The sequence below is a fragment of the Mustela nigripes genome, chromosome 14 (assembly GCF_022355385.1).
Source record: "Mustela nigripes isolate SB6536 chromosome 14, MUSNIG.SB6536, whole genome shotgun sequence".
Lineage (NCBI taxonomy): Eukaryota > Metazoa > Chordata > Mammalia > Carnivora > Mustelidae > Mustela > Mustela nigripes.
Genome location: NC_081570.1, coordinates 62,742,988 through 62,765,917, shown reverse-complemented (window position 1 = coordinate 62,765,917; position 22,930 = coordinate 62,742,988). Strand labels below are relative to the sequence as shown.

At 39.4% G+C, this 22,930-nt stretch overlaps 1 protein-coding gene across 1 annotated transcript in view; it reads left to right on the top strand.

Moving 5' to 3' along the window:
- The first annotated feature begins 278 nt into the window (after nt 1-278).
- SLC44A5 (solute carrier family 44 member 5) overlaps nt 279-22,930 on the top strand; it is a 398,499-nt gene continuing 375,847 nt past the window's right edge. Inside the window, exon 1 of the mRNA XM_059376880.1 lies at nt 279-340. Coding sequence (XP_059232863.1) covers nt 307-340 — 34 coding nt within the window. The 5' untranslated portion in view covers nt 279-306. The remainder of the gene's footprint in view (nt 341-22,930) is intronic.

The window sequence follows — 22,930 nt, the reverse complement described above, 5'->3', positions numbered from 1 at the left end:
CAGCAGCATCAACAGTCGCCGCCGCAGCCACAGCGGCCACAGCAGCGCTAGCGCGAGGCTCGCAGCGCTGCGCGGCCGAGAGCAGAGGGGCGGCGGCGCCCGCGCCAGCCGAATCGAGCCGAGCCGAGCGCGCAGCCTGGCCGCCGTCGCCGCCGCCGCCTCGCAGATGCCATCACAGCAACAAAGGGCTTGCTGAGCGGAGAGCCGCGGCGAGAGCTCGCCTGGAAACCGCCGAGCGGGCTGCGGTAGCCCGGCGGCAGCCGGAGGAAACGCGCGGGGGGTCTGGGGGAGGGGCGGGGGCAGAAGATGGCTAAGAAGAGAGGGCCCCCCAGCATCAAGGGTGAGTTCCGCTTCGTTCTCACCTCGGCCCAGCCCACCTCCCACCCGCGGTCCGCCCCGGGGTCCTGCCTGTTTACATCCAGACTCCGCCAGGTGGAAGGTTGTCTGTAGGGGAAGAGTTTGCCTTCTCTGGGAGGTGGAGGGACCTCAGCACTGCCTTTGCCTCCGGGGAGACTCTGACAGGAGTTTGTCTCCTTTTTCTAACCTGGGGAAACCTGGAGATTCTTTCTCTCACCCCACCCCTTTCCTACTCCGAGAGCTTGGGTATCTGTTGCGCGTTCCCCCCTGAGGGCACTGGGGAGAAAAGAGACTCCTGGTTCGTAGCGTCTCGTCCTTTTAGGAAACAGGCTGCATATGTGTGCGTGTGTGTGTGTGCGCGCGCGTGCGCGCGCGAGTGTGTGTGCAGAGAGTGAGTTTTTTCCTTGGTCTTTCCTATTCCTTCCTCCCAACCTCCCCTCTCCTACCGCCCCTTCATCCCTAGGGTGACAAGTTCTGCATCCATTTTCCCAACCTCCAGCCTGAGGAGGTAGTAGCTGTCTGCCTTTCCTTTGGCCCAATGGTTAAGAGGAGTTGCTACCGGCCGGGTCCCTGCACGCTATTTCCCTCTTCCCGACCTGGGCGGGCGAGCAGTGCCCCCTGTTGCTCCTTTGGAACCGGGGTTTCCAAAGTTGGGAAGTTCAGGGGAGGAGAAGCGATGGCAGAAAGGACAAGGAAGAGCTTGTTGCTGGGGTGGTCCAGGGCTGCAACCGGGAGGGAGCCTCGTGGGCAGCATCCGGCTTGGCGGGGCGGGGGACGGAGGGGTGTGTCTCCGGGACTCGCAGAGCGCTGCGCAGCGGGAGCTCGTGTACCGGTCTCAGGCGCGGGGACTCGTAGAGGTCGCAGGTCGACGGCTCCCTCCCACTCCCGTGCTGTCGCTGGGGAACCGGCGGTAGCCCAGAGGTTGTACGCAGCACTGCAGGGAGGTGGAAGTCAGCTCCGTAACCGCGTACGCGGAGGACCGCTGTGCGCCTGGGGGTGGGGACCCGGACCTCAGTAACTTGGGGAGGAGGAAGGGCCGGTGCTTGAAGTTGGATTTCGACCCAATGGGCCTCTTGGACCGGTAGGCGGAGACATACTGTGCTTTAGGGTTATATAAAATAGGACCACCACTCTGAGATGGGAACCTGTAAATTATTGAATATAACGGCTAGGTTACAGCAGCGCGCTCGGCTTTGACATGCTTCTTGCTTTCCCCCCAAGTCCTGCTTGTGGAAACTTAGCTCCACTCTAGAGGTCACTTAGCGGGACCCAACTTCATCTTGGTGATTCAGCTTTCTTGTTAATTGCTCTGGGGTACTCAAATCACTTACTAGAAAGGGTTTTAAGCCACAATCCTTAATCTTTTGGAAGATTTTTGTAAGATGTTACTGCAAAACATCTGGGATTCTGTTTGAAACTGACTATGTGTGTGTGTATATATATATATACACACACACACACACACACACATATACAATACATACGTATGTATGTATGTATATATATACACAGAAAAGGCCTTAAACCTGATTTTTTATTCTACCAATTAATTAGTATATGTTTATAGTGGTAGACGACTTGAAGAAGGAGAGGATATATTCTTCTTCGATTTCTTTATGGTAATATCAGATAATTCCTCTATATCCAGATTGACAAGGTGCATTAGTTGCACTTTTGTTTAGCTCCTTTTTTATGGAACCATATGGCCTGATGAGCAAAACAGAAGGATTCTTTTTCAGCACTGCTGATGTGGCTATCCATTGGCAGGAATACATTTCATTTCCACTCCAAACCTTGCAGATTGTAAATGGTCCATGAACAGTAGAAAAAATTTTACAGTTTTGCAGTACATGCTTAAAGACAACCTTACTCTTGAAGTTAACCTGGACAGAAGCACACACACACACACACATACACACACACAAATCCAAAGAGACCAAATTAATGAGAAGTGAACCAGTATAAGAGGTTTGATGAAAAGACACCTCCTTTTAATTCTCTCTAACCCACCAAAAAACACCCAAGAAATTTTTGCTTTGGATGCCATGGTAGGATTGTGCGTTATTTCCTTAAATTTAAGTTGATGGTGAAATAATTGAAGAATAGTGGTTAATAGAGTTTTGTCATTTAAGTGTTAATAGTTCTTCTGGAAGAATTAATAACCAAGCTTTCTTAAGATTTGTGGCTTCAAGAAATTTCATTGCAGTTTTTAAAAAATAAGGTTTTCTTATGCTACAAGTTTTCCTTAAAGGGAAAGGTATGTTATTTTGCTCTTACTGACTTGTGGGCATTTTTCCCCTGTCTGTTAATGTTGAATTTCTTTTTCTTCCTTCCTTTCTTTCTTTCTTCTTTCTTTATTTCTTTCTCTTTCTTTCTAAACCAGCTTATTTAATTCTTAGAAGGAAAGATGCTTGTTTTTCTTTTTTAAGCCTTGGAGTTTCACTTTGGCAAAGCAGGTTTAGTGGTGATACTTTGTAGATAACAAAAGCAAGCCCAGGAAGTTGTAATCCATTGACCTGCCACAATTTTTCCTTTAAAAATAAAACAGCTCTACAAAAGCATCTGACTGCAGGCTTGCAGAACTGCTTGCTTTCAGGCATCTGCTTGTAAGCTACAACTAGCTAAATGGAGACTGCTTGGTAGAAAACCAAATTGCTCAATTTCTGGACTTTTATTTTTATTTTTATTTTTTTCCTTTTGGCAGCCTGCTAGGGTAAATTTTGCAGAATAATAAACCATAGGTTTAAGAGTATTCTATGCTGTGTTGGTTATTATCTTAGGAGAGCTGCTTTTCTGCTTAGATACACTGCATAGGGCCAGAGATCATTTGTTGGGGCATGTGACAAGCAAGTTGCTCATTGGCTTCTGAAGTCCTAGCAATGGATACTACATACATAGAACAGCTAGAAATTGGCCAAAGGGAAATGTAGTTTCTTAACACTGACAGAAGAATAGGATGAGTTGGCAGCATTTCTCAAGGAATCCTGGCATTCATTTGTGATATCTCATCAAAAGGACAGCTTTTTAAAAACACAAGTGGAGGGGCGCCTGAGTGGCTCAGTGGGTTAGGCCTCTGCCTTCAGCTCAGATCCTGATCTCAGGGTCCTGGGATTTAGCTCCACATCTGGCTCTCTGCTCAGCAGGGAGCCTGCTTCCCCCTCTCTCTCTGTTTGCCTCTCTGCCTGCTTGTGCTCTCTCTCGCTGTTAAATAAATAAATGAAATCTTAAAAAGCAAAACAAAACAAAAATGCAAGTGGAATATTTATCAGTCCAATATTTATGTTTTATTGAAAAAATGTTGTAGTCCATGATCAATAAAAGTCTTATAAATACAAGTTAATTAGTTATGGTGACCTTAACAACTGTGCCCCCCTTCCAATATTAGTGCAGGATTTCTCAGTTATTTAAATTTAAATGTTAAGTTATGCTTGGATTCATCTTCATGCCTTCATTCAGCATATATTTACTGAGCACTGAACACATATCAGGTTCTGTGCAAAACATGAGGGACACAGGGATGAGCATGATAGGCAACGCAGAGTAAGTGCATTGGTAGGGGGCCTGGAAAGAGCAGGTAAACAATCACACGAATAAAAAAAGTCGCAGTTATGATACCATGAAGAAAATAAACTAAGACAAAGAGGCAAAGAAAAAGAAAGAGAGACAAACTCAGAAACAGACTCTTAACTATAGAGAGCAAACTGTTCATTGTAAGAGGGGAGTGGATGGGGGAAATAGGTGATGGGGATTAAAGAGTACACTTATTGTGGAAACCAAAAAAAGAAAATAGGATGATGTGCTAAAAAGGACTGTAGGATTACCTGAGTTTGTCTGAAGAGGTGACAGTTGAGGTGGGAACCAAATGAAAAGTAATTTACATGCCAAAAGCTGGAATGTAGCAATGCAGGTCTTAAGGCACCAATGATGTTGCAGTTTGGCATGTTCAAGTATGAAAGGAAGAGGGCAGTTCAGCTGGAGTGTAGTGCATGAGGTAAAGACAAGTAGGGAGTGGTTTTTGACCCTCAACAGGAGTATAGGTTTTATTTTAGGTGCAGTGGGAAGCCAACTGGATGGTTGAGGTTACTTTCTTATCCTTGAGGCTGATTTCAGAAAAAGCAGCTTTCATATGTTAGGGAGCAAGAATTCCTGTTAAACCTCAAAGGTCCTTCTAGCAGGACTAAGAAATTATTGACCTGGGGCGCCTGGCTGGCTCAGTTGGTGGAGCCTGCAACTCTTGATCTCAGGGTTGTGGGTTCAAGCCCCGTGTTGGTGTAGAGTTTACTTAAAAGTAAAAAAAAAAAAAAAAAAGAAAAAAAAAAGAAAGAAAAAAGAAAAAGAAACCGGAACATCTGGGTGGCTCAGTCATTAAGTGGCTGCCTTGGGCTCAGGTCATGATCCCAGGGTCCCGGGATCAAGCCCTGCATCCGGCTTCCCACTCAGTAGGAAGCCTACTTCTCCCTCTCCCACCCCTGCTTGTGTCTGCTCTCTCGCTGTGTCTGTCTCTGTCAAATAAATAAACTCTTCAAAAAAAAAATTGACATGAAGCAGATTAACAGGTTAAAGTGAAATTTATTAAGTATACATACGGAGATTTCACATAGATATGGAAATTCCAAAGACAGGCAAAATGAGGTATATATGTCACTCTGAACTTAGGAGAAGGAGTTAGGGGTCTGGAATTCCAGAGGAAAGGAATGCATTTCACAAAGCAATAAGGAGAGCAGATGTTTATAATTAGATGTTTGCCCTACCATACAGATAGATCATTCAGATAAAATTGATCTCTATTAATAACCCTTATTCTGGGAAAGACCTCCAATTTGGTTCTTCTGTGTGGCTAAGGGAAGGACATAGTTTTTCTTGAGCTTTCAGGTGCCTTCATCTCAAATCAATCCATATGGCAAAGTGGCACATTGTGTGTGTGTGTGTTGGGGGCGGGGTTTATTGGGGGTCTGTCCAGAACCCCTACACATATATCAACTCCTTAGGCCAAGTAAAGCAACCCAATGGACTTCACTTTTCTAAAAGGCCTAGTTATAGTCAAGTGTCCTCTCCTAGTGCTTACCAAAATACCTACAATATTTTGGGCAGAGATGTTGATAGAATTTCTAAAAATTTCTGCTTGAAAAACAATTGTAAAGAAAACAAGTACTAATTCAAAATTGTGGTAATGATTGTTGGGTTAGTTAGCCACCTAGCAAGACTCACAAAGAAGCCTAATCTTTGGACAAGCATACTGTAATGTTAGAAGGGAGAATTGTAAAGAGTCTGGAACATGAGTGTGGGTAAGAGGAATGCGGAAGGCAGCAGGAGGGACTCCTAGGTAACGGAAAGGAGTCCATGAAAGAAGAGTGATGGTGGGAAAGGGGACATAGGAAAACCTCTACAACAACATCAGCCAATTCATGATTTTTGCCAAGAGAAGCGGAAGCTTGATGTGAGAGTGTTCCAAAAGAAACACTCTAATTCAAACACAAAGGAAGTTCAAATCAGGGTACCTTTATGCTTTTGACTGATCTTTTACTTGTGAAGCATTTATAACAAAGCATGCAGGCTTTTAAAAGATCACTTTGATTTTACTTAATCATTATTAGGTTGTTCTCATGGATTACAGATCTCACAGATGAAAGCAGCATGAAAGAATGATAAAAACTGTCATTTGTTGGAGGGAGCTGCTTGACAGCTAGTTAGCAGGGAAAGTTTACCCTTGGGTCTCTGATCTTATTGTGGAGATATTGGCAGGGGGTAGGAAAGTATGGGGTGTTTTGGATGATTTTCTACTCCCTAAGCATTTGTGATTAGAAAGTGCTATGGTGTTTAGGGAAGATATAAATGATAAACATTTTAAAGCTCTCCATTGCCTTTTTCCAACTCCAAACTGTCTACTGCTTTGCCAAAGATTAATACTGAGAATATACTAAGAGTTTTTGTTGGGTCAGGGCTTTGTTTAGTCCCCTCTGTCTCTTTCTTTGAACTCTAAGTCTCTCTTTTGAGCCTAGCAAGGCTGATAGGACCTCAGGGATTATGTAACTAAGAATGGATCTGGCCCTTAGTGATACTGCAACATAATGTGTTTGTGACATCAGCTCTTTTTCATACTATTGAGAATCACACTATGTTTGAGTTAGAAGAAATGCTCAGTGTCCACAGAGTTATTAGAAGAATGATAAAGAGGTGAGTGATGCTGCCACATATGAATAGTGTAGGTCTGTAAGGAATTTGATCAAGATTATTATTTATAAATATATATTCTGTATAAGCCAAGATTTATGTCTTGATTGTATATATGTGTTTGTTTATGTGCACATGTATATATACATGCATGCATATTATATATTATATGTACATATATACATGTATATAATTTAAAGTCCAGAAATATCTATTTCAAATTTGGTTAAGTTTATTCTCTTTTTTTTTAAAAGGATTTTTCATGTATTTATTTGGGGAGAAAAACAGCAAGAGAGTGAGCATGAATGGGGGAAGGGCATCTGGAGAGGGAAAAGTAGACTCCCCACTGAGGGCTGGATCCCAGGACCCTAAGATCATGACCTGAGCCAAAATCAGATGCTTAGCCAACTGAGCCACCCAGGCGCTCCAAGTTTACTCTATGTAAAAACATATTCTGTGTAAAACAGATCTATATCTAGCTCTATTTATATCTCTATCTTTATATGTTACATATATATTTACATATGTATGATAGAGCTCAGTTCCCAATTTATATTCATGCTTCACCCTTTACATATGTGAATGAATATTATTTGCATTTTACATATGAGGAAATTGAGATACAAAGACAGTAGGTGCTTTCCTGAGGTCTAGGAGTAAATTGTATACTGTGGATAGAGACATAACCAAGTCCAGTGACTCTTTTTACATTGTCTACATCCAGTATTTTTTTTTTTTACATCCAGTATTTTAATATCTGTTCATTTCCCTCAGGTTTATCAAACCTAATGTAGAAAGGTAGATCATGTTTTTTCCCTTCTGAATCAAGAGGATGATATATCTTCTTATACTTTCCTCAGAAGTGTCACAACTTTATTGCATTTAAAATTAAAAATACATTGTTAATAAAAAAATGCTCACAGATATAAGATGATATTGTATAATGGTTTTATGTTATATTATGTATTATATATATATTACATTATATTTTGCCTCTCTGTCACTAGAGATGGAAAGGCAAAACAAGGTGAGTAAATGATCACACTTTTTGAAGTGGTATAAGCAGGAAAAGATGCATCCACGTCAACTCTAAGATGAATTGAGATTTTTTTATTTTTTAAAAATTTTATTGATTTATTTGACAGAGAGGGAAATCACAAGTAGGCAGAGAGGTAGGCAGAGAGAGGGGAAAGCAGGCTTCTCGCTGAGCAGAGAGCCTGATGTGGGGCTCGATCCCAGGACCCTGAGATCATGACCTGAGCTGAAGGCAGAGGCTTAACCCACTGAGCCACCCAGGCACCCCTGAATTGAGGTTATTTTGCTGTTCATGTGACAAATGATTTTACTGTTGTGGTAGCCAGCCTTCAAGATGTTCTCTATGTCCTTTGTCTACTGGTATTCACACCCTTACATTCTTCCCTCTTACACTGAATCTGGGCTGACCTGTGTGACCAGTAAAGTATAGTAGAAAGCTACATTGTACATAAAAGCATTGTAGCTTCTGCCTTGCTCTTGTGTATCTTTTGCTTTCCTATCTTGCTTACTTCAGGGAAAACTAGTTGATGTATTGTGAAAACATTCAAATATCCCTGTAGAAAGGCCCACTGTGGGAAGGAGCTGAGCCCTCCTGCTAAGAACCAGCACCAGCTTGCCAGCCATATGAGCGATCAACCTTGCAAACATACCCTCCATTCCAGTTAAACCTTCAGTTGTCCATTGCCTCAGTCAACATCTGACTAAATTTCGCAAGAAACCCTAACCCAGAAATGCCCACTAAGCTGCTTCTGGATTCCTGTATCAAAGAAACTGTGAGAGAGAATAAATGGTTACTATTGTGTTAGGCCACTAAATTTTGGAGTAATTTGTTGCATAACATTAGATAATAATATATTTGTAATTTATTATTTTTGCATCTCTCTCTTGGGAGATCGAGGCCCTCTCAGGGGTATATAAATATTAGGGGAGATGCGTGTGGAAGAATATATATTTTTTTAAAAACACTCTGCTACAATGGGATTAATTTACTTATTTTGACAGTTATCTTGAACCCTCTCTGTCACTTTCAGTCTCTTAAGAATAAAAGGAACACTCTAGTTCACAATCTTTCTTACTAATCTCAGGCATGTCCTTGAATTTTAGCCGTCTTTCCTACTGTAGTGAATTGGATTGAAAACCTAAAGTTCTCTTTTCCTGTTTTCCTGGAGTCTCTTTTAGCAGCCTGTCACTTTCCCATATTTTTTGATCCTCATCCCTAGCTCCTTTGCTTCTCTCAGTTTAGAAGGTACCTTCCAACCAGAAGCCCCACTGAACTAAAAATCAGAGTGGTAAAGAGAGAACACAGAAGTCCTAAAATCCACAGACAGCCTGAGACTTCACAGCTGAAACTGAAAAGACAAAAAGTCTCTTAAAACCTATAATCTACCAGTAAAAGGGTCTCCAGTTATATTTGTCTACTCCTTCCTACCAAAGAATCTCTTCTCCCTCCCAGCCCAGCTAGTGCTTTGATGTGTAACCAGGAAAGTGAGAAAAAGGATAAAGAAAAAAAAAAAAGAAGAGAAGGCTGCAATCCCTTCTATTTCAGAGTGGGATATCCATCCATTTTATTTCACTCATTCATTTGACAAATATTAGCTGAAGACGTATTCTGCGCTAGGTACAATTCTGAGGGACTTACCAGAGAAGAAAATGGAGGCTTTTTTGAGGTTTCCATTCTACATAGGGAAGATAGGTAATGAATAATAAACACTAATAAGCAAATCGTTGATATTAAAAATTGAAAAATGTTGTGAAAAAATGAAGAGCACGGTGAGGAGGATTTGGAACGCTGTTATGGGATGATGGAGAAGATCAGTTGTGGGTAGTAATAGGATGCTTAGGATAGACCTAATTGAGAGGTAATGTTGGAGAAGGTTAAATAGTTACTCATGGCAGGGGAATAACCTTCTAGATAAACAGAGAGCAGGTTGGGTGAATTTAGAAAGGAGAATAGAAGTAGGAAAGGGGATCAAGAAGACGAGGGAGGACCAGCTTCCATTAGGCCCTTTAGACACTTTAAAGGAATTTACCTTGGGGGTGTCTGGTTGGCTCAGTCAGTGGAGCCCTTTTAATCTTGGGTTCATGAGTTCAAGCCCCACAATGGGTATGGAGATTACTTTAAAAAATCACTAGCTTATTAATTAAGTGAAATAAAGGACTTTGACTTTAACCTTGAAGGTTTTTAACAGGTTTTTAGCAGAAGAGTGATATGATATGACTTACATTTTATTTTTTTTAAAGATTTATTTATTTTAGAGAGAGAGAGTGTGAGCATGAGTGGGTGAGGAAGAGAGAATCTTGAGCAGTCTCCATGTCCAGTGGAGTGCCTACCACCACTGTGGGGCTCAGTGTCAGGATGCCAAGACCTTGACCTGAGCCCAAACCAAGAATCTGCTGCCCAACCAACTGCACCACCCAGCTGTCCCATGACTTACCTCTTGAAAGAATTGTTGGGGCTACTGTGTTGAGAGTGTCCTATAGGTGCAAGGAGAGAAACCAGAAGAGACTAGTAAGATGTTTGCAGTATTTCAGTTGAGAGATGCTAGTGGCATCCATTAGGGGAAAAGCACGAGACATGAGAAATGCAAGGATAACTGAATGTATTCTGAAGGTGAAGCTGATATGGTTTTCTGAACTAACAGTGTGTGGAGGGTGAGAGAAAGATAGGCATCACAGATGACTGCACGGTTTTTGGCTTGAGTGACTAATAGGATGGAGTTGCCATCAGTGTTATTAGAAAATTGTGGATGGGGCAAAGTTAGGGGGAAAGATTGGGGGTTCACTTTTAGACATACCTGGGTTTGAAACATTTATTTGATATTCAAGTGGAAGTGACAAATAGGAGGTTGGATATATGAGTCTGGAGTCTGGGAGAGAGGCAGTTTGGGAGTCATCAGAACATAGGTGGTATTTAAGGCCACAGACTGGCTGACTCACCAGGAAATGAGTGCAGACTGAGATAAATAACCTGAGCCCAGGCTTGCTGCGATATGAAGAGGAAGGAGAGAAGAGGAGGAAACCGGTAAAGGAGATTGAAAAACAGTAACTAGTGAGTAAGGGGGAAATCAAGAGAGCGTGGGGTCCTGGGGCTAAGGGGGAAAGCGTGGGAAAGAGGAGGAATAATCAGCTGCCTTAAATGCTGTCCATAGGTGGAGTAAGATGAGGCGGACTTAGAAATGGCCACTGGATTTATTAACATAAAGGTGACTGCAAACCCTGGCAAGGGTGGTTTCACTGTGGTGGCAGTGATGGTCTGAAGGGACCAGGTTACGAGAGATGGGCGGAGGATTAGAGAAGCTTCGTTCGCTCTTTTGAAGGGTGTTGTTGCAAAAGGGGCAAAGCAGAGGTGCTGCGGCTGGGAGTGAGAGGAGCCCTAGAGAAGAGAATTTGATTTTTTTGAGATGGGAGAAATAATAGGTTTCGTTCCATGTTGTGTGTTACTCTTTGCTTTTTGAGATGGTCTTTAACCTCTCTTTTACTATTTTACATTTTTTGGTTGCTTTTTTGAGAGTTTCCTGGGGAGATAAGGAAGAGTTCGTGTAGAACGACTTTCTATCACTGAGTTATGTTTCTTTTTATCTTTATTTCTTTAAATATAGTAAATATAGCACTAAAAGAGGCATATAAATGGACCTCTGGGCAAACTATTTAATAAAATATGCCACAATAGGAGAAAGTTGCCAGGAGAGAACGGTTTACTAGACATCATGTTTCTGGCTGTAGTAGTCCATTCTCTCAGGTGAAAAGCTCAAAAGAACTAAAGAAAAAATAAAAAATACACTGGAGTCACTTTTTGTAGTGTCTGGAGGCCGTCTTGTAGTGTCATGACTGGAGTAGTGGTATTGGGAACTAGTGAGTCGACACCAGAGAGACTGGTAAACATCCCAGGACGCTCAGGACAGTCCCTACAGCAAAGAATGACCTGGTTTGAATTGTCAATAGCACGGAGGGAGGTTGAGAATTTCCGGGCTAGCCCCATTATTTTTCTATTCTTCCAGAGGGGAGCTAGGAAGCTATTTCTGAAAAAGGAATCCAAAACAGTTGGCTTTACCTATCTCATTATTCTTTTTAGACGAGGCACAACTTTTTAACAATTAGGGTTCAAAATAAGAACATTTCTCTCTTTGCTTTCTCTTTGCCCCCTCCTTTCTCCCTCCGTCTGTTGGTTGCCATTGCATCTTACAGTTTTTCAGTAAACTTACACTGTTTCTCATTAGGGTTCATGATATTAAAGGAACATTAAAGTCACAGTTAAAAATCGCTAGTTCAGTTGAGGTACCACAATTTCACATTGTTGATTCCTGTTTTGCATATGTCTGAATATTTTGTGAAAGAAAGGATCAAAACCACAATGTTTTGTTAAGCTCTGGCTCTATCTCTCTTTAATGTGAAAGATGAGTAGCCCCCAAACTACTTTTCTGTGGCTTCTTTTGGCCATTAGGACTTTAGCGGAGAGCTGCACTCTTACTAACCCTATCATGTAAAGAACACCAGTCAGGACTGGTCCTAAGTGCTTGAGCAATTTTCCTGTAGGAACAAAACTAATATAATATTATATGTTAATTATACTGGAATTAAAAAAAATAAAATAAAAATAAAAAGATTAAAAAAAAAGAATTGCCATATTCAGTGCATTTTTTTCCAAAATCCAGTTTTATAAGAAGCAATTTAAAATTTGTGCATTTTAAGAACTTAAAGGATGGATTTTGGGGTGTATTTTGTAGATCATTTGCCTGTGTTTCAGTATTCAAATCATGAGAGAAAAAAAAAGATTTTGTAATTGACAGTAAAATTTTATTTTATTATTTTTTTAGAAGTTTAAAAAAAATATCATATTTATTTATTTATTTGTCAGAGAGAGAAAGAGAGAGAGTGTGCTCAAGGCAAGCAGACAGAGTAGCAGGCGGAGGCAGAGAAGCAGGCTCCCTGCTGAGCAAGGAATGTGATGGGGAACTCGATCCCAGGACCCTGGGATCATACCTGACCTGGCTTAACCAGCTAGCCACCCAGGCATCCCCACAGTAAAATTTTATTAAAAAATTATTGTCACTCCAGGTTTGCCTTACAAAGAACTTAAAAGTCATTTTAAAGTTAGGCTATGATCGTGTCCATTTTGTAAATATTAGTTGAAAAATACCCAAAGTCACAAAATGAAAAAAATACTATAAAACATTCTTAATGGACATTAATACTACACAAATTCAAGTATTAACAGTATTTTTCAGTTTGAATTAAGTTCTTTTTTCTTTTTATTCACTGTTTTCAGCCTCTTATTCACAGTTATTTTGTTTGTCTGCACAAGAAAGTCATCACATTCTTTTCCCATGGCAGTGACATTGATTCTGCTGACCTAACACCTTTACTGTAGTGCAAGAGTATCAGTGACTAAAGAAGAACCATTAAGTTGTGAAAAAAAATTTTTGGTCATAAGTAAATGTGTCCAGAGGTATCTTAGCTGTACGGGGTAGGACAGACTTGTAGTTATAAAGAATAAAATTGGAATCTGCCTCTTCCCTCATCCTTCTTACCCGCTACAAAAGCCTTACATTGAAATGTATACTTCGTGAAACTGCATGGAAACTCTTCATTGAATTGTTATCACACTTCCCACACATTAAACTTTTATTTAGTAATCTATAGAAACAACATGAAGACAAAAGGAGGACGTACACTTCACATGCCTAATTCTAAACACTCCTTATGTTTTAACCTCTGTAGATTCTCACTGCTGGATTCTGAATTAATGCCCTAGGTATGATGAAGAGTAAGCAAAGTAATAGATTATACACAAGTTTGTGTGGGTCAAGAGAGGCATGTAACCTGTTTAACCTACTTGGGAAGCACAGTTTTCAAGGTTTTGGTAGCACTAAATGTTAGAAAATTATATACGTTAGAAACAATTTTTTTTTTTTTTTAAGATTTTATTTATTTGACAGAGACAGTGAGAGAGGGAACACAAGCAGGGGGAGTGGGAAAGGGTGAAGCAGGCTTCCTGCTGAGCAGAGACCCTGGGATCATGACCTAAGCCGAAGGCAGACGCTCAACGACTGAGCCACCCAGGCGCCTCGAAACAACTTTCTAAAGGAAGTCTTCGAGGAATTTCAATGGGCATTTTTTTTTTTTTAATTTTTAACTTTTTATAAACATATAATATATTTTTATCCCCAGGGGTACAGGTCTGTGAATCGCCAGGTTTACACACTTCATAGCACTCACCAAAGCACTCAATGGGCATTTTTAAAGCTAATTTCTTATATTAAAAAGATTGAGATATCTTTTGAGTATTTAGAATTTTCGTGAGTCTAGACTTCTTTCCTGTAATTCGTCCTGTTTAATGAGGTTTTATTCTGTATCCTGTATTTCTGAAAAATGGGGTTTTTAATGTATTAAAGCAGAAAAATCTCTACAGAATTGCCATTGTTAAAATAGCGGTTCAATAATCAAGTCTTTGATTATTGGAGGGCTCTTTACGAAGGATTTCCTGAATAAACATGCAGTCCTTTGATTCCTATAGATATGCTAAAACTTTTTCTTGGAGTCAGCCAGACCCTGAAATAGCTCTTTACCCAGCTTGGGCTATTTTGGCCCCCACAGACGTGCTTTTGCTGATTTGTGCTTAGTTGTTGTAACATTGATTGACATTGAGATGCTTGACATCCTATTAAGTTCGCAGGTGTTGTTTCTTGTGCTGATCACTATTTACAAAAGTATCTGTGTTATGAGTATCTGATGGAGAAGTTTCTTGGAGAAGCCACTAGCTAACAGTGGATAAACAGAGTTCATGGCGTCTCTTACTATGGGTAGACAGCTAGGAAGCTCAGAACTGAGTCTGAGAGTTCACTCAAGACTTGTATATCAGACATTTGTGGATTTATTTTGTTTCTCGTCGTTTCCATATACTTTGTTTTGTTGAATTGTAGGTATTTCTGAAACTATTTTAAATCGTCTTCAAAACGAGAGGAATTATAAACAAATTAATATTGGCTGAAAATAAATCCATGGAAGTTAACTAATCTATTTAGTTATAAACTAGTAATTTGCAGAGCCTGCATTTAAACCTAGATGTAGTCCCAAATAATTTTGTATGTACAATAGAACACTGAAAGGATTTTGGGAAACCATCCTACTGTCCTAACCCCCACTTTTATTTTATTTTTTTTCATTTAGTCTTTGTTCATGTATAGTTCTCCATAGCTGTGATTTTATTTTATGGCTTTTTTATCCACTTGGTTTCACAAGCTGAGAATCTGAAGTTATCCTTCATTCTTTTTCCATGCCCCTGCTTAGCCCTGATCCAGTCAGTCACTACTGTCGATCCTAAGCATCTACTTCTCTCTAATTCCAAGGTATAACTGAGCACTCATCATTTCTAGTATGAATCGAACCACCTGTACACTAACAGGTCTTCTTGCATTAGACTTTCATCATCTACAATTAATTTTTTCACTCTATTGCAAATCTTGTATTCCTACAAGGCAAATCTGATCACTTCACATCTTTAAAATCCAATAATGGCTCTCCGTTACCACCCCAGTGTAAAAATCAGAATTTCACAACAAGGCACACAAGGTTCTCTAGGATCTGACCCATAATTACCTTTTCTGCTTTATCTCCCACCACCTCCCACATCTATCCCAAGTTTAATGATCCTACCATTCTAACACTGGGGAACCACACACATTCTTTTGTGCTTCTCTGTCTTTCTGATACTAGATTTTTGGTTATGATGAAAATCCCTTTTTATCTTTCAAGCTTCAACACGAATGTCCCTACAGTCTCTGTGAAACTTTCCCCATCTTCCCCTCTGGCACTCCTGCCCTGCCCCTACCCTATAGCCGAGTTAAGCACTTCCTCTCTGGGGCTCCTGGACTTGCACATGCTTCTATTAGTGCTCCCAGATGATTTAAATTGTAGAGTCCATCTCCTTTCTCAGTCCTTCTGTGGGTCTTCAGTTTTGCCACTGCCCTGAAGCAAAAGGAACCAAAAAATCTGACAAAATCAGTCAGCGCCTTAACAACCCAGGGTCCAAACATCGCCCGTGCCATAGCTGACTCCTGCACCCCTGCCTCCCACTGTTCTGGTGACACCATCAGGCAGTTCAGGCCAGCCAGTCTGTGCTTGGTGCCTGAAAGAACAGCACCCTTTCCCAAGCCAGTTGTCTGGAAGCATTCTGCTCTTTGGTAGGGCTGCTTTCTGTCTTTCTGTATCTTGACTTAGTTCTCTTGGATCAAACCTGGCTTTGTGTAGGTTGTCATGTGCCCCAATTTGGACCTGCATTTTACTGGATTGCAGCAAAGGACTGCTGCCTCGCACAACTTGGGGTTTACACGTGCCCGTTTGCTATCCACTTCTTTAGGGCCCTCCATAGATGTCCACGACTACGCTGTGAGCTCCTTGAGGGTTCTGATTGTGTGATATTTATCCTATAATCCAAAATGTCTGGTATAAATCTGGGCATGTCATAGATACTAAATGGCTATAACATTGAATAAATCAAACATACATATTTCTCTATATTTTTACATAGTCTTCATAATTTTTATGGTTTAATGATAATCAGTAGCATAACTAACATATATAACATTTATAACTGAATATATATATACGTATATAAAACATATATAGCTGAATTTTCCAGGTTTTCTCTGTGTATACAATGTTTTAATAAACATCTGTGTGTATATGTGTGTGCATTTACCATGTTGAACTATCTATTTAGATTAAAGAGGCTCAGTAGCATCTGAGTCTAAAAGTTAATGTGGCCCATTAAAGGGAAAGTGAATTTATTATTGATGTATCTAGGGAATTGTACTGATTGGATAGTACAAAATCCGATGTTAGCTCCAAATTGTGAGAGTATTATCTTGTAATAATGTTATAAATTAGAAAGTTAGCTAGAAAATTATTCCAAGGTCTGATATAAAATAATAGCTCAAGTTCTAACAAAAAGGTACAGAAGAAAGTGATGCTAAATCATCTTCCTTTAACTAGAACTCCTATAGTTTTTATATTCATTTTTCTTTTTGTCCTATTCTTCCTTTATTGACAGTACATTTTCACATGAAAATGAAATTAAACCATAAACTTTTTTATTTTCAAAGTATGCTGCCCAGCATAAGCTCATTTTTTTAAAAAAAGATTTTTATTTACTTATTTGACAGAGAGATAGAGAGAACAAGTAGGCAGAGAGGCAGGCAGAGGGAGAGGGAGAAGCGGGCTCTCTGCTGAGCAGGGAGCCCAATGAGGGACTTGATCCCAGGATCCTGGGATAATGACCCAAGCTGAAGGCAACTGTTCAACCAACTGAGCCACCCAGGCGCCCCCTAAAGTATAAACTTCTTAGAGACTACTAAATTTTTATTTTGATGCCTAACACTTAGTAAGTGTTCAATAATAATTAGTTGAATAAATATGTGAGTGAATTTTAGGATGTAGTTCTTTTGCAGTGAATGGAATAGAGCACTTATGCCTGCTCCTAAACTGAGACTGATAGACAGAGCTCAGGGCAGGTGTTCCTTCTTCCCATAGTAGGAAGAGTTCCCCAGACTATTTCTGAATAATCCATAATGTGAATCTGTTTCTGGATAATAGGGAGCTGTTACTGTCTGTCTGTCTGTCTTTCTTTCTTTCTTTCTATTTTATTTATTTGAGAGAGAAAGAGAGGACATGAGCAGGGGGAGGGGCAGAGGCAGAGGGAGAAGCAGACTCCTTTGTTGAGCAGGGAGCCCTATGAGGGGCTCAACCCAGCACCCCTCAGATCACGACCTGAGCCAAAGGCAGATGCTTAACCGACTGAGCCACCCAGGTGCCCCTCCTCTTTTTATTCCTTTAAGACTTAAAAGAGGGAACTGTTGAACTCATCTGCAGAAAAACTTATTGCAGAAAAAGTTGGTTTCATGATCTACAGGGAATAAATAACTTCTGTGTCAGGGCCTTTGAGATGTTTTTGAAACACTGAAGTCAGGTATGTTTAGACAGAAAAATTCTGATTTAAAAATGTAGGCAATGGGATGAGAGTGGTGAACAAGGCATGAAAGGCTGCCCTTAGGCAGTATCTTTTCCAGAGGATATATCACTGTCACCTAGAGATACTCTTCAGTTTCTAATAAATGACTTTTCCACATTTGGAGTCTTTAAATCCCATTACTCTGGAATTATTTTTGAAATACCTGGAGAGATATTTTTTTCTCTTCCCTGCCTCTCATCCTCCGGCCCTTCTTTCCTTCCTTCCTTTGGTATAATTATTTTCTTATTTTGGGTTAGTCTTGGTTAATAAAAAGTAATTTATTGAAAATGGTTTCATTAAAAACCACAGCTATTTAATACCAAGTATAATTTTAAGGATTGTCAAATTAATTTATCTATTTGTATTTAACTATATACGTTTTGGTAAGATCTGGAGCTAAATATTATATCTTGAAAAACTAACTTGATGTGAAGGTTGTTATTATTTGACATTGTGATTTTAATCTTTCTTTTCTTATTAATATGATTTAAAAGAAAAAGGTACCATATGCCCTGCCTATATCTGTTGCCTTGTTAGCTTTCCTCCAAGGTATGGAACCTTTTAATTGTTAGCTCATTAATCTTCAGGAGGGAGAGAAAATTTGTAGATAGTATTTTCCCCATTTCTAAAGATAAAGAAAGCACCTTCACCAAAGAATTTTTGTTGCTTATTATCAATTTACATAGCACTGGATGATTTCATTATAACTTTGAATGTCAGTTTATTTGTGACATATGGACAGTTTTTTAAAAGGTTTACCTGCAAATGGGATATTATTCATTCTGAGGTTCAGCTTTCCTAACTTTTAATCTTGTTATTTTTCTACTCTGTAGATAGTCAGATACTATGATACAAATGAGAATTCTTTTAACATTTCATTTGAAGACACTAATGACATTTAGATCTGACTTAGACACTCTTATGCTATATTTAAACATGTTCTTTTTCCCTTTTAGAACTTCATTTTTCATTTCAATTTTTTAAAAGCTGATGTATTTCCTTTGTGATGTCAGTTTTTCTTACCTTCTTTAGTATTGATTGTGAAATTCATGTGACTAGGGCTCAGCATATTTTTAAAATAATGTACCTTGAAATACTCATCAATATTAAAGTCTAAAATTTTAAGATAGTTTTCAATCAATTTCTGATTAGCAAGTTATGATACGTAGTTAGAGATCATTAGAGTGAAAACTCCAGGCTGTGTTAAAAATGGAAGATTCTACCAATGGGTTCGCTTAACTTCATTTTGGATAAATAAACTTTGGCTCAGAGAGGTAAAGATTACTTTCCCAAGTTACACAGCCAGAACTTAGGCAAGTCTAGATTAAAATGACTTTAGTTCAATGTTGCTTTCACCACGTGCTCTGGAATTGGCTCTATTGTCTGTAGATGACATGGCAGGTCAGGCAACAGAGGTCTTTCATTTATGGACTGGAATTAGAGTGGTGTTTGTGTGCGTGCACATGCACATACAATACAAGAAAGTAGAAAAAAGGTGCTTTAATTTTGCTTACTCATGCTTTAAGTCCCTCTATACCTCCTTAGGCTTTCACTTGTTATAGCATTTATCAAACCATTTTAATTGTATGTATTATTGAGGAAATAAATGAATATATATATATATATTTAAATAAGAAAAACATTATGGAGTCGATATGGGGATCAGATATCTTATTCTAGAAAGAATAATCCCACATCTCAGGGTCCTGGGATCAAGCCCCATGTCAGGCTCCTGCTCCACAGAGTCTGCTTCTCTCTCTGACCTCTCCCCTCTCATGCTCTCTCTCACTGTCTCTTTCTTAAATAAATAAATAAAATCTTAAAAAAAAAAAAAAAAAAGAACTGAGCCACATAGCTGAATTAAGAAAAAGTCATAAAAATAAGCTAATTATCAAAATACCATCTGAAGGGAAGGGCTCTCCTGACACAGGCCATCATCTTGCCTCAGTACAGAAAGTGAGCTGTCAGAGGTGAAGCAACTACTGATGAGGTTCAGATTAGATAATAGACCAGGTGGCTAAGAGTAAAGAAGGAAATCTTAAAAAAAGAGTGTTTGACTCAGAGTGAGACTATTTTTTTTTTCTTCTAATCTACCACTAACTAACTTTGTGATAGAGCCCCAGGTTACAAAGTCTGTTGGTAAAACAAACTGTTATATGCTTGCCAATTGTTGCTATTGGTATTATTTCTTTGGTTTAAGGCCAAACTTTTGTTTAGGAGGGTGGTAGGAGAGTTTACCTCCTTTGAGAACCTCTGCTCTAATGAAAGAGGTATGACAGGGAGATGGTTGTCTGTATACCTCTAAACTTTACCGTGGGGTTACCATGAGACTACAATTAAAAAAAAAATCACAAAATTACTCTATGCCAAGTGAGTTTCCATTCATTCATTAAGCATTTTATTGAGTGTCTGCAGGCACTGTGCTGGGCTCTGAGGGTACATAGATAAGTATGACCTGATCTCTACCTCCAAGGACCTTGCTGTCTACTAAATGGAAAAAGTAATGCTTTACCAGTTCATTTCCCTACAAAGCTAAGTGCAATGACACCTGGCAAATTGATACAAATTGCAATGGGACTGCAAAGATGTGACCTTCCCATTCACCCTAGGAGTCTTCTGAGGCTTTGTTGAGAAAGGTGTCATCATATAAGACTGTATTTCAGATCATCAAACAGAGTTAAATTCACTGACATTGAAACTATAAAATTTTGATACTGTATTTCCTGACTATTGTTTGTTTTCATTTTATACAGACATAATTTTCGGATGTGATTAATGTTTCTCTAATGCAGTATTTTCTCCAAGTGTCATGACTTGGACAGCTGCATCAGTGGCATCTGGGAACCAGCTAGAAATGCAAATTCTTGGGTCCCACCTCAAGCCTACTGAATTGGAAACTCTGGGGGTAGGACCCAGCAATCTGTTCTTACACGTTACCTGACATCCCACTAGACTCACGCCAAAGTTTGAGAAGCACTGCTTTAATAATTCACTGATTATCTCTTATATGTTATATAAAATATTTTTATAAATATGCATAAAATAATGTTTTAAAAAGCAGGATGTGAGGGGTGCCTGGGTGGCTCAGTGGGTTAAACCTCTGCTTTTGGCTTAGATCATGATCTCAGGGTCCTAGGATCGAGCCCCCATCGGGCTTTCTGCTTGGCAGGGAGCTTGCTTCCTCCTCTCTCTCTGCCTGCCTCTCTGTCTACTTGTGATCTCTGTCTGTCAAATAAATAAATAAAATCTTAAAAAAAAAAAAGCAGAATATGATCTATATACTTATATGAATTAAGTATGTGTTCTTAATTAAGTATCTGTATGCATCTCCTCATTTAATCTTCACCATAGCTTTGAGAAGAAGCTTAGTGGCTCTCACTTCTGTGTTATTTTCCAAATACGTGTGAAGCATACAAATACTATTTGTCTAGACCTTGCCTCAGACCTACTAAGTCAGAGACTAGAGTTCCTCATTTGTGCTGTGATTGAGAATCACTGAAGTAGGTATTCTTATTGTATATTTTACATACATGAAAATTGAAGTTTGGAGATGACACACAATTTGACTGGAATTCTGACATAGGATGAGGTTGAACAAATATTTCATTATTTGCTCAGCAAATACCTACTGACCTTGAGTAATTGCTGAGACTGTCTGACTCCAAAGACTGTGCTACTAGTCATTCAAGTAAATTCTTCTTATGTGATCTAACAGAAAAAAAAATTTTTTTTTGAGAGAGAAAGCTAATATTTGCAAAGTGGTTTACAGTTCCATGACAAAGCATCCCACTGTTGTTATCATTGCTGTTATAAATTGGAAATCAAGGCTGAGTAAGAGTAAGTGATTTGCCTAAAATTATGCAGCCAGTAAGTTTCGGGGCCAAGAGTGTGAATGTAGATTTTCTGAGTCTGGATTTCAGCTTTTTCCCCAATTCTACCTAATGGCAATTTTATGTACAAAATTAGAATAAGGAAGCTAGTTACATGATATTTACAGGATAGTTTACTTTCCTGATCACGAAGTTTACTTAGAAATTGTAAACAAAATAAAACTAATGTAGTGTTTATAGTTGGATCTTATTTTCCCAAATCTTAAAGAAAACATTTATGAATCATCCATCTTCTAAATATGAAGACTGTAGCTTTTTTAAAAAATATTTTATTTGTTTATTTGACTGAGAGCTAGAGAGAGAGCATAAGTAAGCAGAGCGGCAGGGAGAGGGGGAGAGAGAAAAGCAGGCTCTCTGCTGAGTAGGGAGCCCGATGCGGGGCTCCATCTCAGGACCCTGGAATGATGACCTGAGTGGAAGGCAGCCGCTTAACCCACTGAGCCACCCGGGCGCCCCAAGACTGTAGCTTTTTAAGTTTACTAATAGATAATACTGATAGTCCTAATTCATTGCTAATGCAGGATACATTTGTCAATTTTATTATGGTCCAGATTTTTTATTTTAGTTGATAGATACCTGGGCTAGTTTATTAATGTAGCGACTGAAGCAGATGGGTTTATTTACACCAGGAAGAATGTAATTAGGATAATGTGCTGCTCTTTCTATCGGCCTTTTAATTACCTTTGCCTTATGCCCTTTCCACCTGGGCTGAATCACAGAACAGTTCAATAAAAGGACAGTTTCTAAGGAACAGAGCCATTTCAAGTGAGGGCCTTCAGCCTCTTATTTTGGATTTCTCCTTTCGAGGCAGTTGGGTGGCAATTCAGAAAGACAACGTCATAACATAGTTTTATTCGAAATCACATCTATAACATCTGTAACATCTGTTACATATATAACAACATAAGGAATGGTAGATGTTCTGTTGTTTTAAATACTTGAGAATGCAAAACTTAGGACACTGGGTGAGAGTTACCTCCCTACTTCAAAAAAGAGGTGCTAGACACAACCCAACAGGAATTACTGAAAAGGGGTCAGACCACCACCAATCTGGGCATCTGTCTCTGGTCTATTCAGAAGAAAGATTCATTTAAATAGCGAAACTATTATGAAAAGATTTCTGAAAGGGATGCTGTCAAGAGTAGAGGAAGGGAGACCCGATGGAGAGTGTTTGGATGAAGTGATGAGAGAAAAATGAAGCTCGCTCTAGTTCATGAAATAATGGATAATGAAGGTCCTCTTTCTCTAACCGATAGCTTATAAGGAAAAGAAAAAGATGGAAGAGGATTCTGCTTTCTGAATTATAAATGATTTAGAATGTATAGGAACACTTCATTTAAAGGAGAGGCTGAATTAGATCATTTCCATGATAGTTCATGAAATAATGGATAATGAAGGTCCTCTTTCTCTAACCCATAGCTTATAAGGAAAAGAAAAAGATGGAAGAGGATTCTGCTTTCTGAATTATAAA